Here is a 20,711-nt window from a genome sequence, read left to right as displayed (position 1 = left end):
AGTTTCGACCAGCGTCAACAAATGGCGCTAGTAGTTTCACAGATAAACGTATAAAAAGGGCACCGCGCGGTAGAATCGACATTAACATAGAAGACTTAACAACGACACCACATATATATTGAGTAACCAGTGAGCTATACTATTCAAATTATGGCATAATATATAAATATACTGTATATGTATTTTAACATATTTCAATTTTGTTCCAAAATTTAAGCATTCACTTTTTTTGTGACATCTTATAATTTATATTTGTCAATATCTTTTTTACATATATTAAATACTGTAATGAAACATCTGTTTTTCTTAACGTATGTAGAATAATAAACGAATCATACCAATGGCCCTGGCTACGACACCAGCTTCGCCTTCCAGGTCGAAGTCTTGCTGGTATCCCACCACGGCATTGGCCCCAAGCTCTGCAGCCTTCAGTCCCACCAGCCTCTGCACCTGAAATGCATTTATTCATAGTATTAGACCAGAAGAGAGTGATTTTGTGGAAACTAGAATCAGATTGAACTCGCTTATAAGGGATCTTTTCAACTTAAGAGAGTTTCATACCCGCCCTGATATCATAAGAGCCTACAATAAACTCAGAAGTCTTTTTGTGGTCATTTTAACAATATATATATGATTAATGACGGCGGTAGGTTTTTCAACTCCTTGGCTATTTGCACTACAAAAGTATTAGCAAAACGCTTAGTGCGCATGGAAGGAATTCCAACCGTGTATGGATGTCGTGAATCCTTATGTCTTGTTGGAAGAAAGAAGATAGGTAAATTATTTGGTGCAATTCCACTGCACTCTCTCTAAAATGCAAAATGAAAAAAAAATACTCCGAATTTAAAATGCCACTATGTTATGAAGACAATTGTTTAACAGATAAAAACCCAGACGTCGTCTAGCTTGTATATAAACAGGGTGTATATTTTTATATTCTCACCTGATTACTAAGTTTGATGAAAGCGACCTGTCGTGCCTCGTTCGAGGCCCTCGGTGTCCGTATCTTATCGATCCACTGGTACTCCGGGTCGTCGTTCACTATCAGCTCCTCAACGAACCCATGGATAGCTGTCGCGCGATACCCAGGGGGGATCATTGGACCTAAAGTACATATTTAACTACATGTATTTCATTTATATTTCCATCATCATGTTAGGTCATAGATGCCCACTGTAAGGCGTAGGTCTTCCCTGAAAATCGCTATGATCAAGAAAAGGACCAATATTTAGCCACTTCCGCACATGCAGTGGGAGTCGTGCAACAAAGTGCACCGCCCGCCAGCCCGCTGATAAATGCGTATGCGGCAAACAATGCAAATCACACAACCGCCACCGCCAAACTACTCAACACGTGTTTCACCCCTCCACGGGGCATCTTCAGGATTCGTCTTATTCAAGATTAGACTAATCGGTGTAACATAACTCCTGAAGACTCCTGTGCGGAAGTGGCTAAATATTCGTCCTTTCTTGCTTAGGATGGACTTCCGCAAGGTAACGCCTGATTCCATTAAAAATCGCTATGATGACCAGTGTTGCACACTGACTATGCCGTCGGTCCATCAGGTAGGTGGTCGCCACTCGAAAACCTTTCAAACTTTAATTTTACAAAGCATCAAATACAAAGAAAGTTACTTTGATTAAAGATATATATTTTTTACATAAATCAGTGATTCCCAAAGTGGTCTATATCGACCCCTAGAGGTCTATGACAACGTGCAAGGGGTCTACGTCAGTCAAAAAATTTAGGGGTCCATGAAATGAAAATGAGGGTCCACGATAGTGGATCTCAACACGTACACTGATAGTACCTATTTACTTACATCATACTATCTTATATATTTTACATAACAGATACAAAATTTTATTTTGAGTAATTTTAATTTAAATTCAATTAAAAGTATAAATTAACACTTATTTTTACTTTAAGTTTTTAACACTAAACTTCACTATAGTTAGAAATTTAAGGGAAATCAATATCAGGTAAGTAGGGGGTCTACCCAACACGGTAAAACATGGCAAGGGGTCTACGACACAAAAAAGTTTGGGGAACTCTGTCATAAATCATCTTAGACCGACCACATAGTTTAGGTACCCGGAAGTCACTGAATGCTGGTAGCGAAGAGGTCATCGTGGCGAACGTTCGGGAGGGGTATACCTTGCAGTGGGCGTCCATCAGCTGAATGAAGAAGAATTATCTTTAATGTTTACTTCATCATCACCAGCGTTATGAGGCCTGCCTAACTTTGCCTATCACTATACGTATAAATAACAAAGCGGTGACGGACTGAGCTCACTCTGTGTTTGGTGTCGGTGTAACATAACTCCTGAAGATGCCCCGTGGAGGGGTGAAACATGTATTGATTTAACGGTGGTAGTTGTGTAATTCGCATTGTTTGCCGCATGCGCATTGATCAGCTGGCTGGCGGGCGGTACACTTTGTTGCACGACTGGTGCATGTGCGGAAGTGGCTAAATATTGGTCCTTTCTTACTTAAGATGGACTTTCGCAAAATAACGCCTGATTCCATTAAATATTATGCCATTTTAATAAAAAAATGACTCTTGGAAACGTGTATAAAAATAAAATATTTTCATGAATATTTGTATTTTATAAACGCTACCTGTCCCACTAAGTTCTGAATCCACTACCTTTCCAATAATAATCTTTGCCTACTAGAGGGGGAACTTAAAATCCAACTGTCATATCAGCTGATAGATCCCCACTGGAAGGCATGCGCCTCCCCCAAATGACTGGTCTTACACTGCCCCCATCCAGCGATTTCCCACCACTTCGTCCACTTAGTAGGAGGTCTGCCCACGCCACAACTACCGACACGTGAGCGCCTTTCGAGAAGCTTTCGACTTCAACAGACGCCGTAAGCAAGAGTGATGTACCTAGCCTATTGCAATATCTAAAATTAAAGGTTTTTCCACCTTTCTCCAGGCTTCATAAAATTACTATATTGTGTGGGCAACTTTGTACAATTTGACTTTGGTACACTTGTGTACTTCAAATCAGAAATAAGGAGATCCAAAGAAGAACCACATCGACGTAGCTCGAAGACCTAGGTTCGTAGTTAAGGGCGAAAATTGATGGAATTTAAACTCACAGTGAAAGAACTGAACACCACAACTGGAGGTCTTGTACTTGTTGAAGTCAGAGAAGAGCTCCACCTTCACGATCACGTTCAGCTCGCCCCTGATGCCGTGCATGGTGTCGAACACCGGTATCCAGCCGGACATCACCGCGCCTGTAACACATACCTTCACTTCTTTATTCCTGGATGAGTTCTTGTAATCATTCTTAAAAATTTTGATTACCTTCTCTTTTGACTGACGATCCTGTAACAGCAAAAAAAAACTGCAAAATCTAACAACATCAACATCAATCGAAGTCTTATACAAGGTGATTGGTTATAATTGCAAAAACTTGTAGGGGTCTATGTATAACTCATTTGTCGATAAAAACCTTCAAAGCTTTCACATCTATTTCCAATGACTACACCAATACCTCACTTTGCGTCGTGGTTACGTTCCAAAAAAACACGACGCAAATTGAAACGCCGCAAAGCAAATTAAGATTTTCTATAGCAAACCATGTAAAGATCGAAGATAGGTTCCAGGGTCACGAAAATACTATTTTTTAAAAAGAAAAGTGACCGAAGTAAACATTTAAAAAACAAAAATAATATAACTCTGCCAATAAATAAATTCGAATAATATTTACCTTTTTTGTAACCAGAAACAACACGTTAAAATTTATATAAATTTATTATTCCCTTTTAAAAAAGCACAACACATTATGTAATTGAAACTGAACTCCAAAATTAGCAAAACAAAGTGAAAATAAATCTGTATTAAAATTGCGTTGATTTTTAGTCACAAAGGGAATCCCCGAGTTTTGATGGCATGGCGCAATTAGAAACGAAAGTGTTGCCATATTTTAGAATTATTTTTTCAAATTAAAGACTCGAACGCAAAACAACGTAACCTCGAAAATCTCAACGACGAACAGTGAAAATTAGTACTAATCAAGCAGCGACGCAACTTCAAAACGCAAAACGAAACGACGCAAAGCGAGTTATTGGTGTACAGGCAGTGCAGTTGTACGTGGTCATGTGTAATAATTAATACATTCGCTATCTTTAAAACTATTATATATATAACCAATCACCCTGTATAGGTTCGTCATTTCAGCTCTTAGACACCCACTACAAGGCATAGCCCTCCCCCGAATATGAGCGATATAGCATAATCGCCATGCTTGGCATGCAGGTTGACGATCGCAGTGTGGTATTATAGTACACAAAGGACGCTGCTACTCATCTTCTAGAAAATATTGCTTGTGAGCAGTGACACTAATTAAAGCACGAACTATGTAATCTAACCGGTGACCTACTGCTCGACTAAAGGCAACAAAAGCAAAACTTCTGTGATACCTCCAGGAGGAGCTCCGGTTCCTTTCGCATTGGTGGCTTCCCTCGCAAGCAGAGGCGCGAGGCTAATGACGACCTTCCCGATGGCGTCGTTCGCGGAGTACGTGTCGTGGTCCATCAATCTCAGCTGCAGCGGTTCGTCTTGAAGCTCCGATTCGTCCACCTGAAACGGTATGCACTTTCAAAAAAGCAGTAATTACAAATCCTTGTTACCCCTATTTATGTGACCCTTTGTATAAGAAGCAGGAGAAAAGATACCACAAGAAAACGAAAACTTTAACCGACATAGATACAAGAATGTCGTCGTCGCTGGTAGACGCGGCATGGGTGGTCTACTGGGTGACCAACGACATAGTACACTGGATTTCGCTGAATGTCGCTAGATGCCGCTAGATGTCGTTAGATGTCGCTAGATGCCGCTAGATGTCGCTGGATGTCGTTAGATGTCGCTGGATGCCGGCAACGCAAGACTGATCATTATGGCCATCTTTTAGAGAGGCCTATGTCTTGCAACGACCGTCTAGCGCAGAGTTTCCCAAACTTTTTTTGTCGTAGACCCCTTGCCATGTTTTTCCGTGTTGGGTAGACTCCCTACTTACCTGATATTGATTTCCTGTAAATTTCTAACTGTAGTGAAGTTTAGTGTTAAAAACGAAAAGTTACATTTATTAATTGCATTTAAATTAAAACTACTCAAAATGAAATTTTGTATGTGTTATGTAAAATATACGTAACATTAAATAAACATAAAATAAACTATAAATAAAATAACATAAAATATATACTTCATAGGTACTTTTATAGATAATGTAAATGTTTTGATATTATAAGATAGTATGATGTAAAAAAATAGGTACTATCATAAATTCAAATTTTTTTTCGCTGACGTAGACCCCTTGCAGGTTGTCATAGACCCTTAGGGGTCGATATAGACCACTTTGGGAATCTCTGGTCTAGCGTCTGATGAACGACGTCATAGTGTGAACAGATGACTGTGAAAACAACGGATACACAAGCGGAGGTTGACAGATTTATTAGACCCTGGATGTGGACCTCCAAACTGTTTGGAATTCTTTGGTGTAGACCTATAACGGAATGTCATTAAGGCAGTGCTTATATTTGTCAAAGTTACATGGCTATTTGGATTAATATTTTGTAAATTTCTACTATCGCGAAACCAATAAGTTTTCGTGGTGTTCCACTTCAGCCGTTGCTCGAGATCAAAACAATTCAAAATAACTTATTCAAGTAGGCATTTACATTCGCTTTCGAATCGTCGATTATTTTAACATTGTAAGCAATAAGTTACCACTGGCCTGGAACGCTGATCTGAAAAGAGCCTCCCAGAAACTAGCGGTTGCTCTTTTTAAATGAAATTTAATAATTTTTCACGTGTACATTATAATATCAATCATGTAAATGACTCAACAAACCCAGTTTCACACATTTCGATCAATTAAAAACACTTAAATGCTATAATGAGATATATTCATTACCGCTTTCCGTGCCACGGAAATTTTTGAAAATTTTCCATTTAGGCCGCGTGGAGCGTATACGAACCACACTTTAAAAATTAAAAAAAAAACTCGTTTAAGATGTATGCTTTAAACTTTATCAACAATACAAATCTATAATTAAAGGTAAAAAGAGATAAACTTTAATATTCATTACATATGCGCTTATGTGAAATGAAGTTATCTATATTCGACCCTATAATTCATTTGTTTAAGAATACTATGTTTTTCAATGAGAACCGAAAAAGGTCTGAACGGAAAGTACAACGGGGGTCGTATACATCCCACATGGTATGAAATGTGTTAATAATATACTAAGACATCTAATGTGTGTTGCCAGCGATGACATACGGAAGCCCTTATAAGAAGGATCAAGGTGACTCGGAGAGCAATGGAGAGGGCTATGCTCGGAGTTTCGCTGCGAGATCGAATCAAAAATGAGGAGATCAGAGGGACCAAGGCCTCCGGCGTAGCTTCGTCATTGTTAGTCTGAAGTGGCAATGGGTGAGGTACATAGCTGGTGTAACCGATGGCGGTTGGGGGCGAAAGGTTCTCGAATGGCGACCACGAGCCGGTAGACTCTGCGTAGGTAGACCTCCTCACTAGGTAGACCGATGACATAGTTTATAGTCCTACACCTTGTCAGCGATCATCAGCTGAAGAAAACAGCTGTGTGATATCTATCCAGCCAGGCAGTGGCTGTATGTTTGAAATATCATTGCCTTTTTTCAGTCCCTACATACAAATCACTCTATATAAAAATATTTCATAACTTGCGTATGATTAAATACACCCAAACAGTTTTACTGCGACGATAACACAAAATATAGATAATAATAATTTTAAACGTCCATACCACGAGAGTTCATTATAAAATATATTGCTACTTTTTTGCTTTTCTCATAAATAAACAAGCGTCCGACAGACGTCTAGTCGACGAGCACGAAAATAACATCATAATGCGTCGCCAACGCAATATTATTACGAACTACAAAAAACGTGTCCTTGAAAATATTAGACATTATATCTGTCATTTATAATTTATTTCTAACCTATAAATGGCGCATTACCCTGACTTTTACGCAAAAAAAAAACTACTGTCACATACAGTAGCCGGCGATAAATATTGCACATCGGCTTTTGGAAAGAGATAATCGGATAATTTCGGCTTCGTAGAGCACTAACTCTGTCCTAAGTAAGAAAAAGACCAATATTTAGCCACTTCCGCACATGCAGTGGTAGTCGTGCAATGAAATGTACCGCCCGCCAGCCCGCTGATAAATGCGTATGCGGCAAACAATGCGAATCACACAACCGCCACCGCCAAATTACTCAACACGTGTTTCACCACTCCACGGGGCATTTTTAGATTCCATTAAATATCTAACTCTGTCCCACACTACCTATGTTACATTTTGTCAGTTGTATTTCGTGCGCGATACCGATGGGAACAATACACCCGCCTAGAGGAAAACCTATTTACGGCAGGTCTTGAACATTGAATAATATTTATAAGAACAATCATTCAAGCTATAGTTCATCCCTCACATGGATCCTAAGTTCAGAACGCTTATTATTTATAGTGTGACTCAAGCCAACCTCCTAACTTACACTCCAAGCATCAAAACCCTCTGAAGTACCTCATCACAAATATTGACTTCACAATGACTGTAATACAAAAACCCCTATATAGTAGTTGTGAGTTAACATATTTACTTCATAAAGTTGAATAGTCATTTTGTTTTTTTTTGTAAACTATACAATTTAATAACATTAGGGTGCCTGTTTGAAATATTAAAATAACCAATAAATATGTACGGTAAATAAATAAGAAGATACATATACCAAACCAATTTCTTTTTTAATTCTTGTCTGTCTGCCCATATATTCCAGCCAATATCTGAAATGGCTCAACCAATTTTAACGGGATTTATACTGTCAGGTATCTGATTTAATAAGGAGTAATTTAGGGTATTTTAATTTTATAAAAAAAAACTTAAACTAAAATAAAAGTAAATGAATGATTTTTTTGCATGCAGACAAAATTGCATGCACACTGGTAAAGGTATTAGTATCAAGTGTACATGCAAATATATTAAGATTATTTATTTTATTTAGTAACTAATACTGATTGATTCTTTAGCTATGGCTTTACCAGGTTTTATGTTGCGTAGTAATGGAGTTACTTAACCAAGAAATTTTCACAGCAACCAAGCTCAATGTCTCGCTAGAGTATCTAGGCTTGATCTATTACAATATTTATTTTAAGAGATTAGAAATACCTAAGTCTTGTCGATGTCTTGTTGATAAAGACCTAAAATGTCATAGCATAGTGCCATTCGGTTGCAAAAACCTGCCCACAAAGACAATCTTTTAAGTTTTGACATTATGGGGACCAAACTCAAGGGCCACCGAGAGGAAATAACCTTGGCTTAGGATGGCATGGACCAGTGGTTTACAGCATAGGTCTTCCCCCCACATGGAAATTCAATTGTTAAGGGGGGGCAATCTGAAAATTCACTTGACATGAGTTTGACATATATGTTACCTAGAAGGACAAGAATTTTAAACATGGCATGATAAAGGTTGGGAAACACTGGCTTAGACTGTTAGATACAAAATTAAAATAAAACTGTTCAACAATGGTCATCACTTATTGACTTCGAATTGAGTCTTCCTCATGTTGGGAAGATGCTACAGAAGTGAGAAAAATAGGCAAAAGAAACTGGACTACATATTTTTTATAATAACATAAAACTATATATTTAATAAACATTGAAAAAGCCTGTGGCAAGCACATTGTCCCTACAGGTGTCCTATCTTATTTGGTGCCATTATGAATAATTAGCACATAAGCACTGTATCAGAAGTTGTAAAAAAATTATCAAATTTTAAGTTAGATATTGTTTCAAATACTCTGAATAAAGTTTATAACCAGCAATATAATTTACAATATAAATAATTTTCAATATTTTTATCAAACCACACTTACATGATTTAGATGTAGTTTATGAAAATATTGAATTTACCATAAAAATTTGTACCAAAAAATATTTATATTCTAATTTTTAAAAACCCTTCTTTCTGTTACTGAGATAAATTCCCATAAAAATTAAAACCACAAACAAAACCAACTGACTACCAATTATGGGAAAAGGTCTACCCTCTAAATATATTATTTCTCATTTAAGTAATATTATACTAATTATATGGTCTTTAATAAGGCTATACTTTTATGAGCCTAATTTAGTTGCAAATTATTAAAAATGATAATATTTTTGATATAATACACACCTCAAATCTATACCACTCTGTACTATTCCATTGAGGGTTCAATGACTTTCGACATACATCAGTCTTGTGGGTAACACCTCCAAACTTGATCTCCACGAAGGCGTCTGTGGTGTCGCTTGCCCGGTCCATAACCGGCAAATTACGACCAGCGACAACTTTCACTTTAATTTTTCCAGGCATTTTGACTATTTGCACATCTACTTCACTTATAAACTGCGATAAATAACCAGAATTGCACTAAACACAACATAAACACACTTCTTCCACATAGAATTAACACGTCTCTACCCTCTAATCAGAAAAGAAAATAAAGATTATTGTTATCAATATCACATCGGATACTATTCATAGCTCTCCCGCAATGAAAAGTTCACGATCTATGAATAAAATTGCAGTGTCTTTTACTCTCTTTTTAACATTTAACTTAATATTAGCGGACGAACACAAAAACAAGCCGCACAAAACCGCGCGTACACATTTCTTGATAAATACAACATTTTTTATGCGCAATACGTTACTTTGATATAAACACGGCACCTTTAAGCGCCTCCACTAAATCGTTTCGATGCTGTATTAAAATCTTTAGTTGTTTATTAATAGATATGAAAGATTTTAAAAATAATCATCAGCGTTAAAGAGACTATCTCATCTGTCAAGCTGACATTGACAAGTAGGAACAGGTGTTAATAGAGCAATAATCTATTGCAAAGTAATAATAATTAGCATATATGTTCCGATAAAACGCATTAGTAATTTCAAAATTAATATATTTTAGACTTTTGGTGAAAACAAAAAAAAGTTAAAACGAACGAACGCATACTTTAAACTACTATCAAATGCGATAAATTTAAAATAAACTCATTTATTAAAACTGTACATTAATGTAGCTTCTAGCTAAAATCGATATTTTTATTAACACACTTTCTACTTGTGTTAAAAATATATCATATAAATACAAAATTTATAATCGTATCTTGAATGTCATTGAGCCTATCTTTAATCATGATAAATTGGCGATTGAGTGTGATTGTTACTGATATAACGTGAGGTTGTTAGTAAGATATACTTAGGTTACTTTTTTGGGTAACATGTAGATATTGACACATCTTGCGCGGGCACTTTGCCGCCAGTCTTACCGTGTAGCGGGCGATTTTTTGCAGATCGGACGAAAAATTCCTTCAGCATAAAATAACATTAGAAGTAGTGTTAAAAACAATTTCTTCATTCTCTTAAATAAAACATAAAAACTTCAGAAATTAAAAAAAAAGAAAATCAAAATTTTTGTAAAATTTTTCAAAGTATGATATCGTTCAATGCATTTTTCCTTTATTTTTTGGAAACGAAAGGATCACCCAATCTCATATGAAGCAAAAAGTCAATATAGTCTCTCTCCACACAAAACTATCCAACATTTTTCTGAATGCATTTGGAAACCTGCTTCTCAAAATGTTCAGCGTATGTAATCACGTCAGCCAAACGAATTCATAGGTATTTATTCTTGCAAAGCCCCTTTTGTATCTTTACATTGATGTCTATTTGATCTCATTTTAAAACCACCACAAAAACTCATCAATAACATACGCGAAAAACGACTTTAGTCGCTTCCCGCTTAAGGTGTCAAATCCGAGCGAAACGAGTTTAGTCGCGCGAGATGTGTTAAGAGATAGATGTATTTAAATGCCTAAAGGTTGCACAAATTAAAGTTTTAAATGATATATTTCCACTATTCACAATTATTTTTATTAATTTCACACAGTTCTTACAATTTAAATAGAGGATAACATTTGTAACTGAGCATGTTTGCAATCATATTACATATGTTATTACAAAGGATCATAGGTGGGTCGTAAATTTTGATTTAAGAACTTTCTTTGATTTTTTTCGACCTGTCAGTCAATATCTCGTGTCATTTTCAACATTTTGCTGATATCCTGACTGCCTGCAGTGTTTGGCCTCTTCAACTTATGTTTAGCTGACAACTTTGGTATTAGACTTTTTGGCGCTGGTCTTGAATTTGGCGTTGGAAACACATATGGCTTCGAGTGTCCTCCCAAACCGTCATACGACACATCAAGTTCCGATTCCTTGTCGAAAATGTCCAGGTCAACCTTTGTCGGTTCCTTTTTATGAAAAATGCTGTTGTTTTGACTACTGAACGCTTCAGATTTTTTCTTCTGTGGATTGAAAGCGCCTTTTGAATTATACGAAGCACTCTTAGCCGCATTAAGAATTCCAAATTCCGATGGCTGAAAAAAATACAGATGCTAAAGTTTCATTCATATTCAAATCCTTTATGAGATGATGATGTATGCAATAAATCTTTTTCATTACGTATTTTTGACAGAATGTGTTGCCTACATTCTCTTAAAAAAATATGTTGAAAATAATTTATAACATTCATCCAATTTTTACTGTGGCAACATTACATCACTTATAAATTTTAATACAGCAACACTATTATAGATATATCATTTTAATATATGGGTTGTGGGCATGTAGTGCAGAATACACATGGAATGAGGACATCTGTAGGTGAATATAAACAACTGAAATAGCAAGTTGCAGTGGTAATGGATTAGTCACATTGCATACAGAATATTGCAGCCAGGACTTCACAGGATGTCCACTCACAAGGTGGACAGAGGATCTTCTTAAAGTCTTCAGAAGACGCTGGTTGCATGTCACTTGTAATCGGTTCTATCGGAAACCTATAGCTACCTACGTCCATCAGTGGACTTTCTGCAGCTGAAATGAAGATGTGGGTTTTTAAATACCTTTAATCCTCTATCTGGTACATTAGCCGGATGCCTTTGTTGCAAAGCCGTGAGAGCCAGATTGCTCTGTTTCAGTTTTAAATATGGCGAGTCAGAATTCTCTATCGAATTGACTAAGCTGGTCTGAAATGTAAAATAACAAGTATTAAATAATATACAAGCATTTTTGTATCGTCGATTATTGTAACATTATAACAAGTACCACAGGCTCGGAATGCTGATCTGAAGACCTGGTCAGAAACTCAACAGTTGCTCTTTAAAATCAAATTTAACTATTTTTCATATGTATATTACGATATTAATCATGTAAATGAGGTAACAGTCCAAGACCCACACATTTCAATCAACTAGTAACTATTAAATGATACAATAAGATGTACTTAATGATATACTTTTAATTTTAGATTTCAAACTAAGAAAGCAAAGGTCTAAGATACCTTGTGGAACTTTACTATATAAGCCATATATTTAAAATAACCAAAGAAAGGTTTATTGCATTCGAAGATAGTAACTAAGGTTGCAATTAAATCAATTGTATAATTAATTGCTACATTTTAGACAATTGTTCAGTTAAAAAATTGTCAATTTTTTATGGGGATTGCCCAATGAATAGTGCTGTCTCGCTCGCACAATACCTACCACGCGCAGACCTATACGGGTTCACTCACCCACGAGTTGTACTACGCAAAATGTATAGATATATATAGCTATATATAGATATAGAAAGCGGCAAAACATAGAAGCCAAAGTTAGCAAGAGAAACAAAGAATAAAGAAGCGTAGAAACATGCCAGAAGAGAATCAAGAACCAAAGCGGTTAGCAACAATCGACAAGCAATATTGAATAGTATTTCTTATACATTCGACAAAACTGAAAAACTGAAAACTTTTACTCAAATACCTATATTTCACTAAATAAATCGAGAAGATTAAAATAAAATATATTAATATTTAACCGTGTACAATTCTTTCCTATATTTATTTATCTATTTAAGTACACCAGCAGTACAGATAAGTAAAAAGTTAAAATAAAGTTGCCAGATAAGTAATAATTCTGTTAAGTGTTCTTTTATAATGTTGTCAGATTTAAAAATTACTTCATACAACATTGTAGAAAGATCAGACCACAGCAAATCAAAATTATTTTAAGAGAAGTGATTGCACGTAGGAGAAAACATCTGGTTTACGACTTTAGACACCAATACAGCTTTTAATTTGAAAATGTTCCATCCAGTGCATTGTCACATGGGTGTGTCCTAAAAAATACTAAATTTAAAAATCTGTTATGGATACAGTGAATTGTAATGGTTTCTAAAGACTAAGACAGATGTAAAGATGGGTCCATAACCAGCCCATAACAAGATGGAACAAAGACATAGTCAAGGTCAATGTAACTGGAAGCGAACAGAACATCATCATAGAGATATTTGAGGGAGCCCTGCACCTTGCAGTGGACATATATGACATGGATTAATCCTTATCTGGCGCAATTCACCTCTGTCGTGACATCTGTAGTTTTCTACAGCGGTTGTATGGCATGTGTGAGGTGACAAGTTGGATCATGATGAAACTTGCTGCCTATTGAATGCGTATACGACTGTCTTTTCAGTTTATCATCACCAACCGAGCATTTACCTTATGCAGTTAAATTTTTTGTTTGAATTTTTTATGAAAAATAGATTTTAATAGTATCTTCAACATCAGATAATGAGTAGAGATTGGATGGGAAACTGCATATGTTGCAACATACAGGAAAACATAACGACTAATTAGTATGTTCTAATCGTAAATAGCCTGGAGGAAGGAAAACAACACTATACTATTGTGAAATGTAAAAAAGAAAACCATTCATGTTGGAAATTGTTTAAAAAATACTACACATTAAATACATATAAATAAATGTATTACTTTTTCATAAAATAGATATTTTTTTAAAAGAAAATTGTTAAATTGAAATTAATCATAAAATAACATATTCTTTTCATATTTATTAGAAATCACTACAACCTGGTGAGAATTAACCCTTAATAGCCTGATTTACGAAAGTGAATTTTTTTAATATTACTGTGTTTGCTTGAGGGTCTAGATGAAGGGAAAAATAGATTTTTTTAATTTCGTTGGAAAGAATATTATAAAACAGTAAAATACGTACAGCCAACCTATAAAAAAACTAATAGTAATGTGAACATTCGATTTAAAAGATTGGTACCAAAATTGAAACTCTAGGCTATTAAGGGTTAAGCATACGAAACGAGGCATCCAATAAGAGTTAATAATAAATCAAAAACCTACAAAACTATTATTGGTTGCAGGCACTTCCACTTTCTGCACTTTTGGCACCTCTTCGCAAGCAGTTCCACCAAACGCCTCCACCGCATCTCTTTTGTTCTCCCTATTTTTTTCTATATTCAACTCTGTGCATCTCATCTCTGCTGACCTAGAAACTATATCTGATAAGAAAGATATTCAATTAAATTATCAAACAATTAATAAAAACAGGTGACAGACCACAGAATCCTTCTGGACAATTTTTTGATGGCCCCAGCTGTTGTAGAACAGGTTTTGATATTCTTCAATGACCTTTCCACTTCCTTTTCCCTTTATTTCTGTACTCTTCTATCATTCTTCGTATGATCTATCTTTCTTCTTCTTTCATTATACAATTTTCTATCATTCTTTTTTCATACTTATTACCGTTCATTCATCTCACTTCCTTCGCCTCATTCCTCGAATACCACAGATCCGGGTTACATGACCTTTTTTTACCTTAATTTATTTTTATGTTATGATATCTTTTTAATAATAATGATTTATCAGAAATTACCACAATATATCAGTTTCCAGTCTTAACTTTATACACCTAACATTGTTTTGGGTTTTTATTATATCTTCCTAGTTCTTTTAATTCTAGTTTTTCTTTCTCTACCTCTTGTTTATTTGGTTACTTACCCGACCTCCATTTACACAATTATCTCCAAGTAAATGAAATATATATACCTTCTGTAACCACTCATTTAACATGTCATTTATTATGCTATGAAGGGAAAATTATAGGTCATTTGTCAGCAAAACGCTGTTAAACCTACACAAACTTTCAATCATTCATCACATTTCATCACCGTGTATATCAGATCAAATATCACAACACAAGCATTGCTGGAGGTTCTTCTTCCACTTCTCTCAGCACTAACCGCTTTCTGAACTGGTAGTAGAGATATTAGACAGGCAATGCCAACCGATGTGATCCAAGGATCGGGGAGTGACTTCCCAAACATTGATATTTTGAATCAAATGCACCATACATAATAAGAAAGCGGTGACAGACTGAGCTCACTCTGTGTTTGGCACTAATCGGTGTAACATAACTCCTGAAGATGCCCCGTGGAGGGGTGAAACACGTGTTGAGTGATTTAACGGTGGTAGTTGTGTAATTCGCATTGCATGCGCATTTATCAGCGGGGTGGCGGGCGGTGCACTTTGTTGCACGACTACCACAGAATGTGTGGAACTGGCTCAATATTGGTCCTTTTCTTACTTTATCTAGATTATAAATTATTGTCTATGTACCAACCGCCAAAAGTGTAACATATTAATACATAAATATATTTATAAATATGGTTGTAATTAATGATTATTATATAAACAGTTTTTGAATGTGTCATGTATTTTTATATACAGGACGATTTATTGATATAAAACCTATTTTTATATCTTTGAGATCGCTTTATCATTCTGTAAGATAAAAAAATTAGGATAGAAGTGATGTAAGAGCTCACCTCAATTTTGAACGCAAAACGTTCACCAGCGCCCTCTCCTCAGTGAGCTTTCGCTTGACTGTCTGAAGGTTGTCTCTGGTTTCATTTTTCTTCATTTCCGACTCGCACAACGCTCTGGTAATAAAAATCTAATTAAAGACTTACATCATATATCGTAAAATGAATGTAATTGTTAATCATGTTTATTATTATTATGTTATTTTAAGTTAATTTTTATTATTTCATCTCTATCTATAACATTTTTTTTTCATTATAATACTCATATATTCTCCAATCAAAAAGTAATATGAAATTGTATTTTAAAACTTCTAAACTCCCAGGCATTAGGAAGGCAGAAATACTTTCCTACCTCGGTTAATAAGACTGTCTTTAACATATATATGCTAGTCATCTGTCAAAACTTGGAATATCATTTGTTTAAGCGTTTACACAAAACAATACCCTGTGTTACAATGTCAATATACAAAACATGCACAATTATATATCAACTTAAGAGAAATAAGGTTTATGTAAAGGCTATATATTATAAGTAATTTATTTACCTCTTCAATGCTGTCGCAAATGTTGCAATTGTTCTTATATCAGAATATCCTTGTAGCATCACCTCAACTTCATCACTAGTTGCGTTTAATACTTTTTGGAGTCTGAAATAGTAATTCTATAGAATTATAACTAAAGTTGATGTCGTTGTGTGGTGTGATGGGGTGATATACCATAATCGCCTCACTTTGCAGGCCAGTTAGTGATCACTGTGGTATGGTATGCAAAGGATGCTGCTACCCATCCTCTGAAAACTTGTTAGTGGGCAGTGGCAATCCTATATAATTAATACTCATAGTTTTGATGGTTGATTATTTTTTTTTAATAAATTTCATAGTTTAGAAATTGTTTTCAATATTTTTTTGAACATACGCACTTCCGAACAGAGATAATTACATTTTCTATGTATTTCTCGACAAAAGCTGAAATTTTTTTGTACTCAAAAAACTTGGGCTAAAAATTTAGCTGACAATTTTTTTTAATAGTAACAACTATAGTTGTACTTCTCATAAAAATTGTTTTCTTTTATTATGTAGTACCATTTTATTATAATTAATTTTATAACAATATATTGATGGGTGAAAATCAATAAAATTAATAAGAGTTTATCAATGCTTTGCAGTCCACATATACATGTTTAAAAGGCCGCGTGTTATTGACTCTGTAGAAAGATGTCTAGAAGGTATGTGTAAAAACTAGGAAATAAAAATAGAAAAAATCAAAATATTTACATACCCATTCAAAGTCTCTATATTCTTCTTAAGATTCCCATTCTCCTCTTTTAATATATGTATTTCTTTATTTTCTACTTTAACATATTCAAGCTGATCCTTCAACGCTGCTGATTCTGATTCACGAACCCTCAACTTTTTCTCACATGCAACAAGGAAAATTCTGGAAAAATAACAACGCTTAAATTTAATTACATTCTTCTTTCTGTTATAATCAACGCTGAAAGCCTTGCAGACAGCCTTGAAACAGAGTTTTATGCAAACTATAAAATTAATTGCCAAGTTTTATAAATTCTTCGTGTCAATATATATACATCCATAGCAAGGCATAGGCCTCCCTCAAAGATTGATTGACACGATTATAGGTCATCACTGTCCGCATGCACACATGCATGCGTGCAAGTTAGCCAAAAAATCACTAACTTGATTCATATAATTTTTACTACATAAATACAATATGCAAATCTTTTCAAAAAATTGGTTCTTTAGAAGTAACAGAAATATTTTATATACATATATATATATTCTACTCATATATTATAATACCCAGCTATCATAGTGAAAATATTCCTAATTTTTCTAATTTTCGGTTTTTTATAACTATTTGTTACTTTTTCTCAGTCTCTTGATGCTAATAACTGGAGGACTATTACACCTGAGTTCACCGAACGGAAGGGTCCACAAACTTTAAAACTTTGTCAGTATATTCTCAATTTTGTTACCAGACTTCAAAACTTTTAATTACAAAGCTTCACCTATCATTATTCACCACAATTTTTACGCTATCATATTTTATTTCTTTTTATTGTATTACTTATAACTGTTTTGTAGCAATATATGATGGCTATCACCATCTCCCGGATCATCAGGAAGGCAATTCTGATCTCTATTGTCCTTCAGAGCTGCTGCAGATGATACTATATTTTGCACCGGAAAATCATAGAAGGAAATTTCTTACAGATATGATCCAGAGAGCTACCCTTGGCATACAACAGACATTGTAATCTAGTCTTCATAAAACAAATTGATTTCTTCAGTTGAAACATTTAGGTTGGTCATACTCTATACCTTCACTACAATAAGCTATAGCACCAACTAAGAGGCAGTAACCTAACCTTGTTTAGACAGTAGGCTCTTAATAATAACATTCATAAAATCAAATTTAGCTCAGTAAAAACTTTTTGCAGATTAAAGGGCTATGACCCAATTCCTGTATTTGCAGATTCCAATAGGTATACAACCTTATATCCTTTGTAAATGCTGTCGAATGGACTAATAAGAAAAATTATGTGAAATTGAAGGAGAGGCTTCAATGAGCACTAGAAACATGACATTTAATTTGACAAATCTTAGTGAAGGTTTAAGAATTGCAAGTGAGCTCTGCAACATCTTTATGTATTTTGCTCTATCTGTAGAACTAAGTATTATTTTTAAGAGCCAAATTGCTAAAGCAACTGCTGTGTATCAGTCTGATTTGAAGGAGCTTTTAAAAATTGCCAAGCAAGAGAAAATTACAAAATTCTTCAAAACCATTGTTTAACACTTAAGATTTTTAATCAAAATGTTCAAATACTTTAATTTTTTTTATTTTGTCACCTAGTAAGGTATTCCTTATAATCCAATATAAATTACCATTCCATATTCACGGTTTCTATATTAATGGTATATTTAAAGAATGTATACCCTGCAAATGAAGAGCTTTTATTGTAGTAATCGAATGATCTTACTCATTCTTTCTTAACGCTATTTCCATTGCTTCATGCTGAGTCTCCTTCTCTTTGCACTCCGCTTTTAACTGGCGCAACTGCAGCAGTGCATCATCAAGTCTAGATTGCAGGGTGGTGGCATCGTCACCTGTGTCATTGGATATTGTTGGGTACATACGAAACATACAACTTTCTGTAACTTTTTTTCGGCATTGCGGACATGTCTTTGATCTGAAATAAAAATTAAATTATAGCAAAAACTGTATTACTTTCCTTTATAAATTTTTTTGTATTATATACAGCTTTATGGAAGTTTAGTATGTTAAATTTAGACACAATACATTGATAGGTAAGAGTTGTTTCTTTAACCACTTAAGTAGTTAAGAAGTAAACTTAGTACTTAAATGCTTTTACACATCCTTCTAATTACATACTCAAAATGTGCATGCATGTATATTCTTCTTTGTAACATTTGATATATGCCTTAATATATGCCTTATAGGTAAGGATACTAAGGTAAGGCATAGGCCTTTCCCAAAGATTGCCCCAATGTCCCGTCATGTAGTAAACAATAATAAATAATTATATGTGGTAATCTGAATTCTAAAAAAAGTTTCTTATATTAATTGACTGCAAATAAACTATACATTCAACAGTTTAAAGGTTTTTTTACCTTTAACCAATCATTCTGTATATTGCTAATGTAACAATAGGCAGTTCTATCACTAAGAGCAGTCTTACCCAGACAATGAAAAGTAATCACTAGTGCAGAAAAGTGAGTGAGTGTATCAATAATTTTTATTAAATGAAATCAATGGAATTGCTGCTATCTCAATTAGAAACCTATAGTGGAAGCCTATTTCAGGCAGTGGACATTCTACACCTGAAATTAAGGACCAAACTATCCAACAACCTTAGAGACTTAATGAATTAATAGATAATAAAATCTAAAATATAGAATTCTTGTGTCACTGTGTGTGTGATTGAACTCCTCGGAAATTGCTCGACCGATTTTCGTGAATCTTAGTGTGCATATTGGCCAGGGTGGAGAATCTATTCTAAAGAATCTAAGAGAATCCAAATTTATTTTTATTTTTCAGAGAAAATTTTTGGGTGTTTTTTTTATGATACAGCATAAACAAATACATACATCCCAAAAATTTCACCCCTCTACGGTCAACCATTATTTTTTATTTGTTAATAACATACATGGCATAACAATGTTTGTGGGATCAGCTAGTATAAGTATAAATTAAATATTGTTCAGTAAAGAGATAGTCTCCATTTGAGTAACATTAATCAAGAGAAAGAACGTTAGTATGATACCATCCAGGTAAATAATTAATTCTATATACCTTGCAATCCATTGAGCTAAACAATTGTGATGGAAGATATGGCCACATTTTATCACGTATATACTATCCGTTTGGCCCATCAAATCGCTGCATATTGTACATAGCATATGCATTTTGTCTGAAATAAGATATTAACATTAAACACATTCACAAGAAAACATGTTAGCGTCGTATAAAAAGTCAATTATTTTCTTATAAAGGTAGAATTAATATTTTAACCAACCGTTTAAGTAATTTAATGATCATTAAGAAGACAAATGTTTATTATAACGACTTTTATTATTTTTTCACTATTCTCATTACTTTAGCTTATTATTTACGTAAATAATTATAATAACTACGCACAAAAATATTTTGAAATTAAATTTTATTTGATATATAAACTAATTAAATTTATGTAGTTTAACTCTGTCCTTTATAGACGGGTAGACAATGTTGTCATAGATAATAACTATACTACACATAGACAAAATACTCTATGTGCACTTCTTAAATGTAGTTATTTCGTCTTTTTTAATATTTTAGTTTTCGAAAAAAAAAACAGGAAATTTGAGTTGTATATTCGATTGAAATTATAGTTCAGGA

The 20,711-nt window shown here is 34.4% G+C and overlaps 2 protein-coding genes across 4 annotated transcripts in view; both read right to left on the bottom strand.

Annotated features, from left to right (window-relative positions):
* The window catches only part of LOC137920159 (C2 domain-containing protein 5), a 35,170-nt gene extending 25,290 nt beyond the window's left edge, over positions 1-9,880 (bottom strand). For 2 of the 3 annotated variants that reach the window (XM_068763406.1, XM_068763408.1), the window contains exons 1-5: positions 9,246-9,880; positions 4,441-4,600; positions 3,112-3,252; positions 944-1,104; positions 339-450 (exon numbers count right to left, since the gene is read on the bottom strand). In XM_068763406.1, the coding sequence (XP_068619507.1) occupies positions 339-450; positions 944-1,104; positions 3,112-3,252; positions 4,441-4,600; positions 9,246-9,425 (754 nt within the window). In that variant the 5' untranslated portion in view covers positions 9,426-9,880. The remainder of the gene's footprint in view (positions 1-338; positions 451-943; positions 1,105-3,111; positions 3,253-4,440; positions 4,601-9,245) is intronic. The other variant, XM_068763407.1, reaches the window with a different exon arrangement.
* A 1,098-nt stretch (positions 9,881-10,978) lies between these two features.
* LOC137920245 (E3 ubiquitin-protein ligase TRAIP-like) lies at positions 10,979-20,534 on the bottom strand. Its single transcript, XM_068763524.1, has 9 exons — positions 20,350-20,534; positions 20,127-20,244; positions 18,793-19,002; positions 17,070-17,228; positions 16,337-16,438; positions 15,795-15,908; positions 14,311-14,455; positions 12,020-12,142; positions 10,979-11,491 (listed from the first exon to the last, which is right to left on the bottom strand). The coding sequence occupies exons 2-9, from the start codon at positions 20,237-20,239 to the stop codon at positions 11,135-11,137; spliced, it is 1,323 nt and encodes a 440-aa protein (XP_068619625.1). The 5' UTR covers positions 20,240-20,244; positions 20,350-20,534; the 3' UTR covers positions 10,979-11,134.
* Positions 20,535-20,711: the final 177 nt, after the last annotated feature.

This window comes from Battus philenor, unplaced genomic scaffold (genome assembly GCF_028537555.1).
Source record: "Battus philenor isolate CCGP_79_NKW_IND1 unplaced genomic scaffold, ilBatPhil1.0.hap1 SCAF_18, whole genome shotgun sequence".
NCBI classification, from domain to species: domain Eukaryota; kingdom Metazoa; phylum Arthropoda; class Insecta; order Lepidoptera; family Papilionidae; genus Battus; species Battus philenor.
This window is presented reverse-complemented; position numbering and strand designations above follow the sequence as displayed.

Excerpts from the sequence above, each read along its gene's own strand:
- LOC137920245 (XM_068763524.1), bottom strand. The coding sequence starts at position 20,239 with ATGCATATGCTATGTACAATATGCAGCGATTTGATGGGCCAAACGGAT. Across the intron at positions 16,439-17,069 it reads AATATAGAGACTTTGAATGG|ACTCCAAAAAGTATTAAACG; the intron begins GTATGTAAATAT and ends TTACTATTTCAG. Across the intron at positions 12,143-14,310 it reads CTGCAACCAATAATAGTTTT|ACCAGCTTAGTCAATTCGAT; the intron begins GTAGGTTTTTGA and ends TTTACATTTCAG.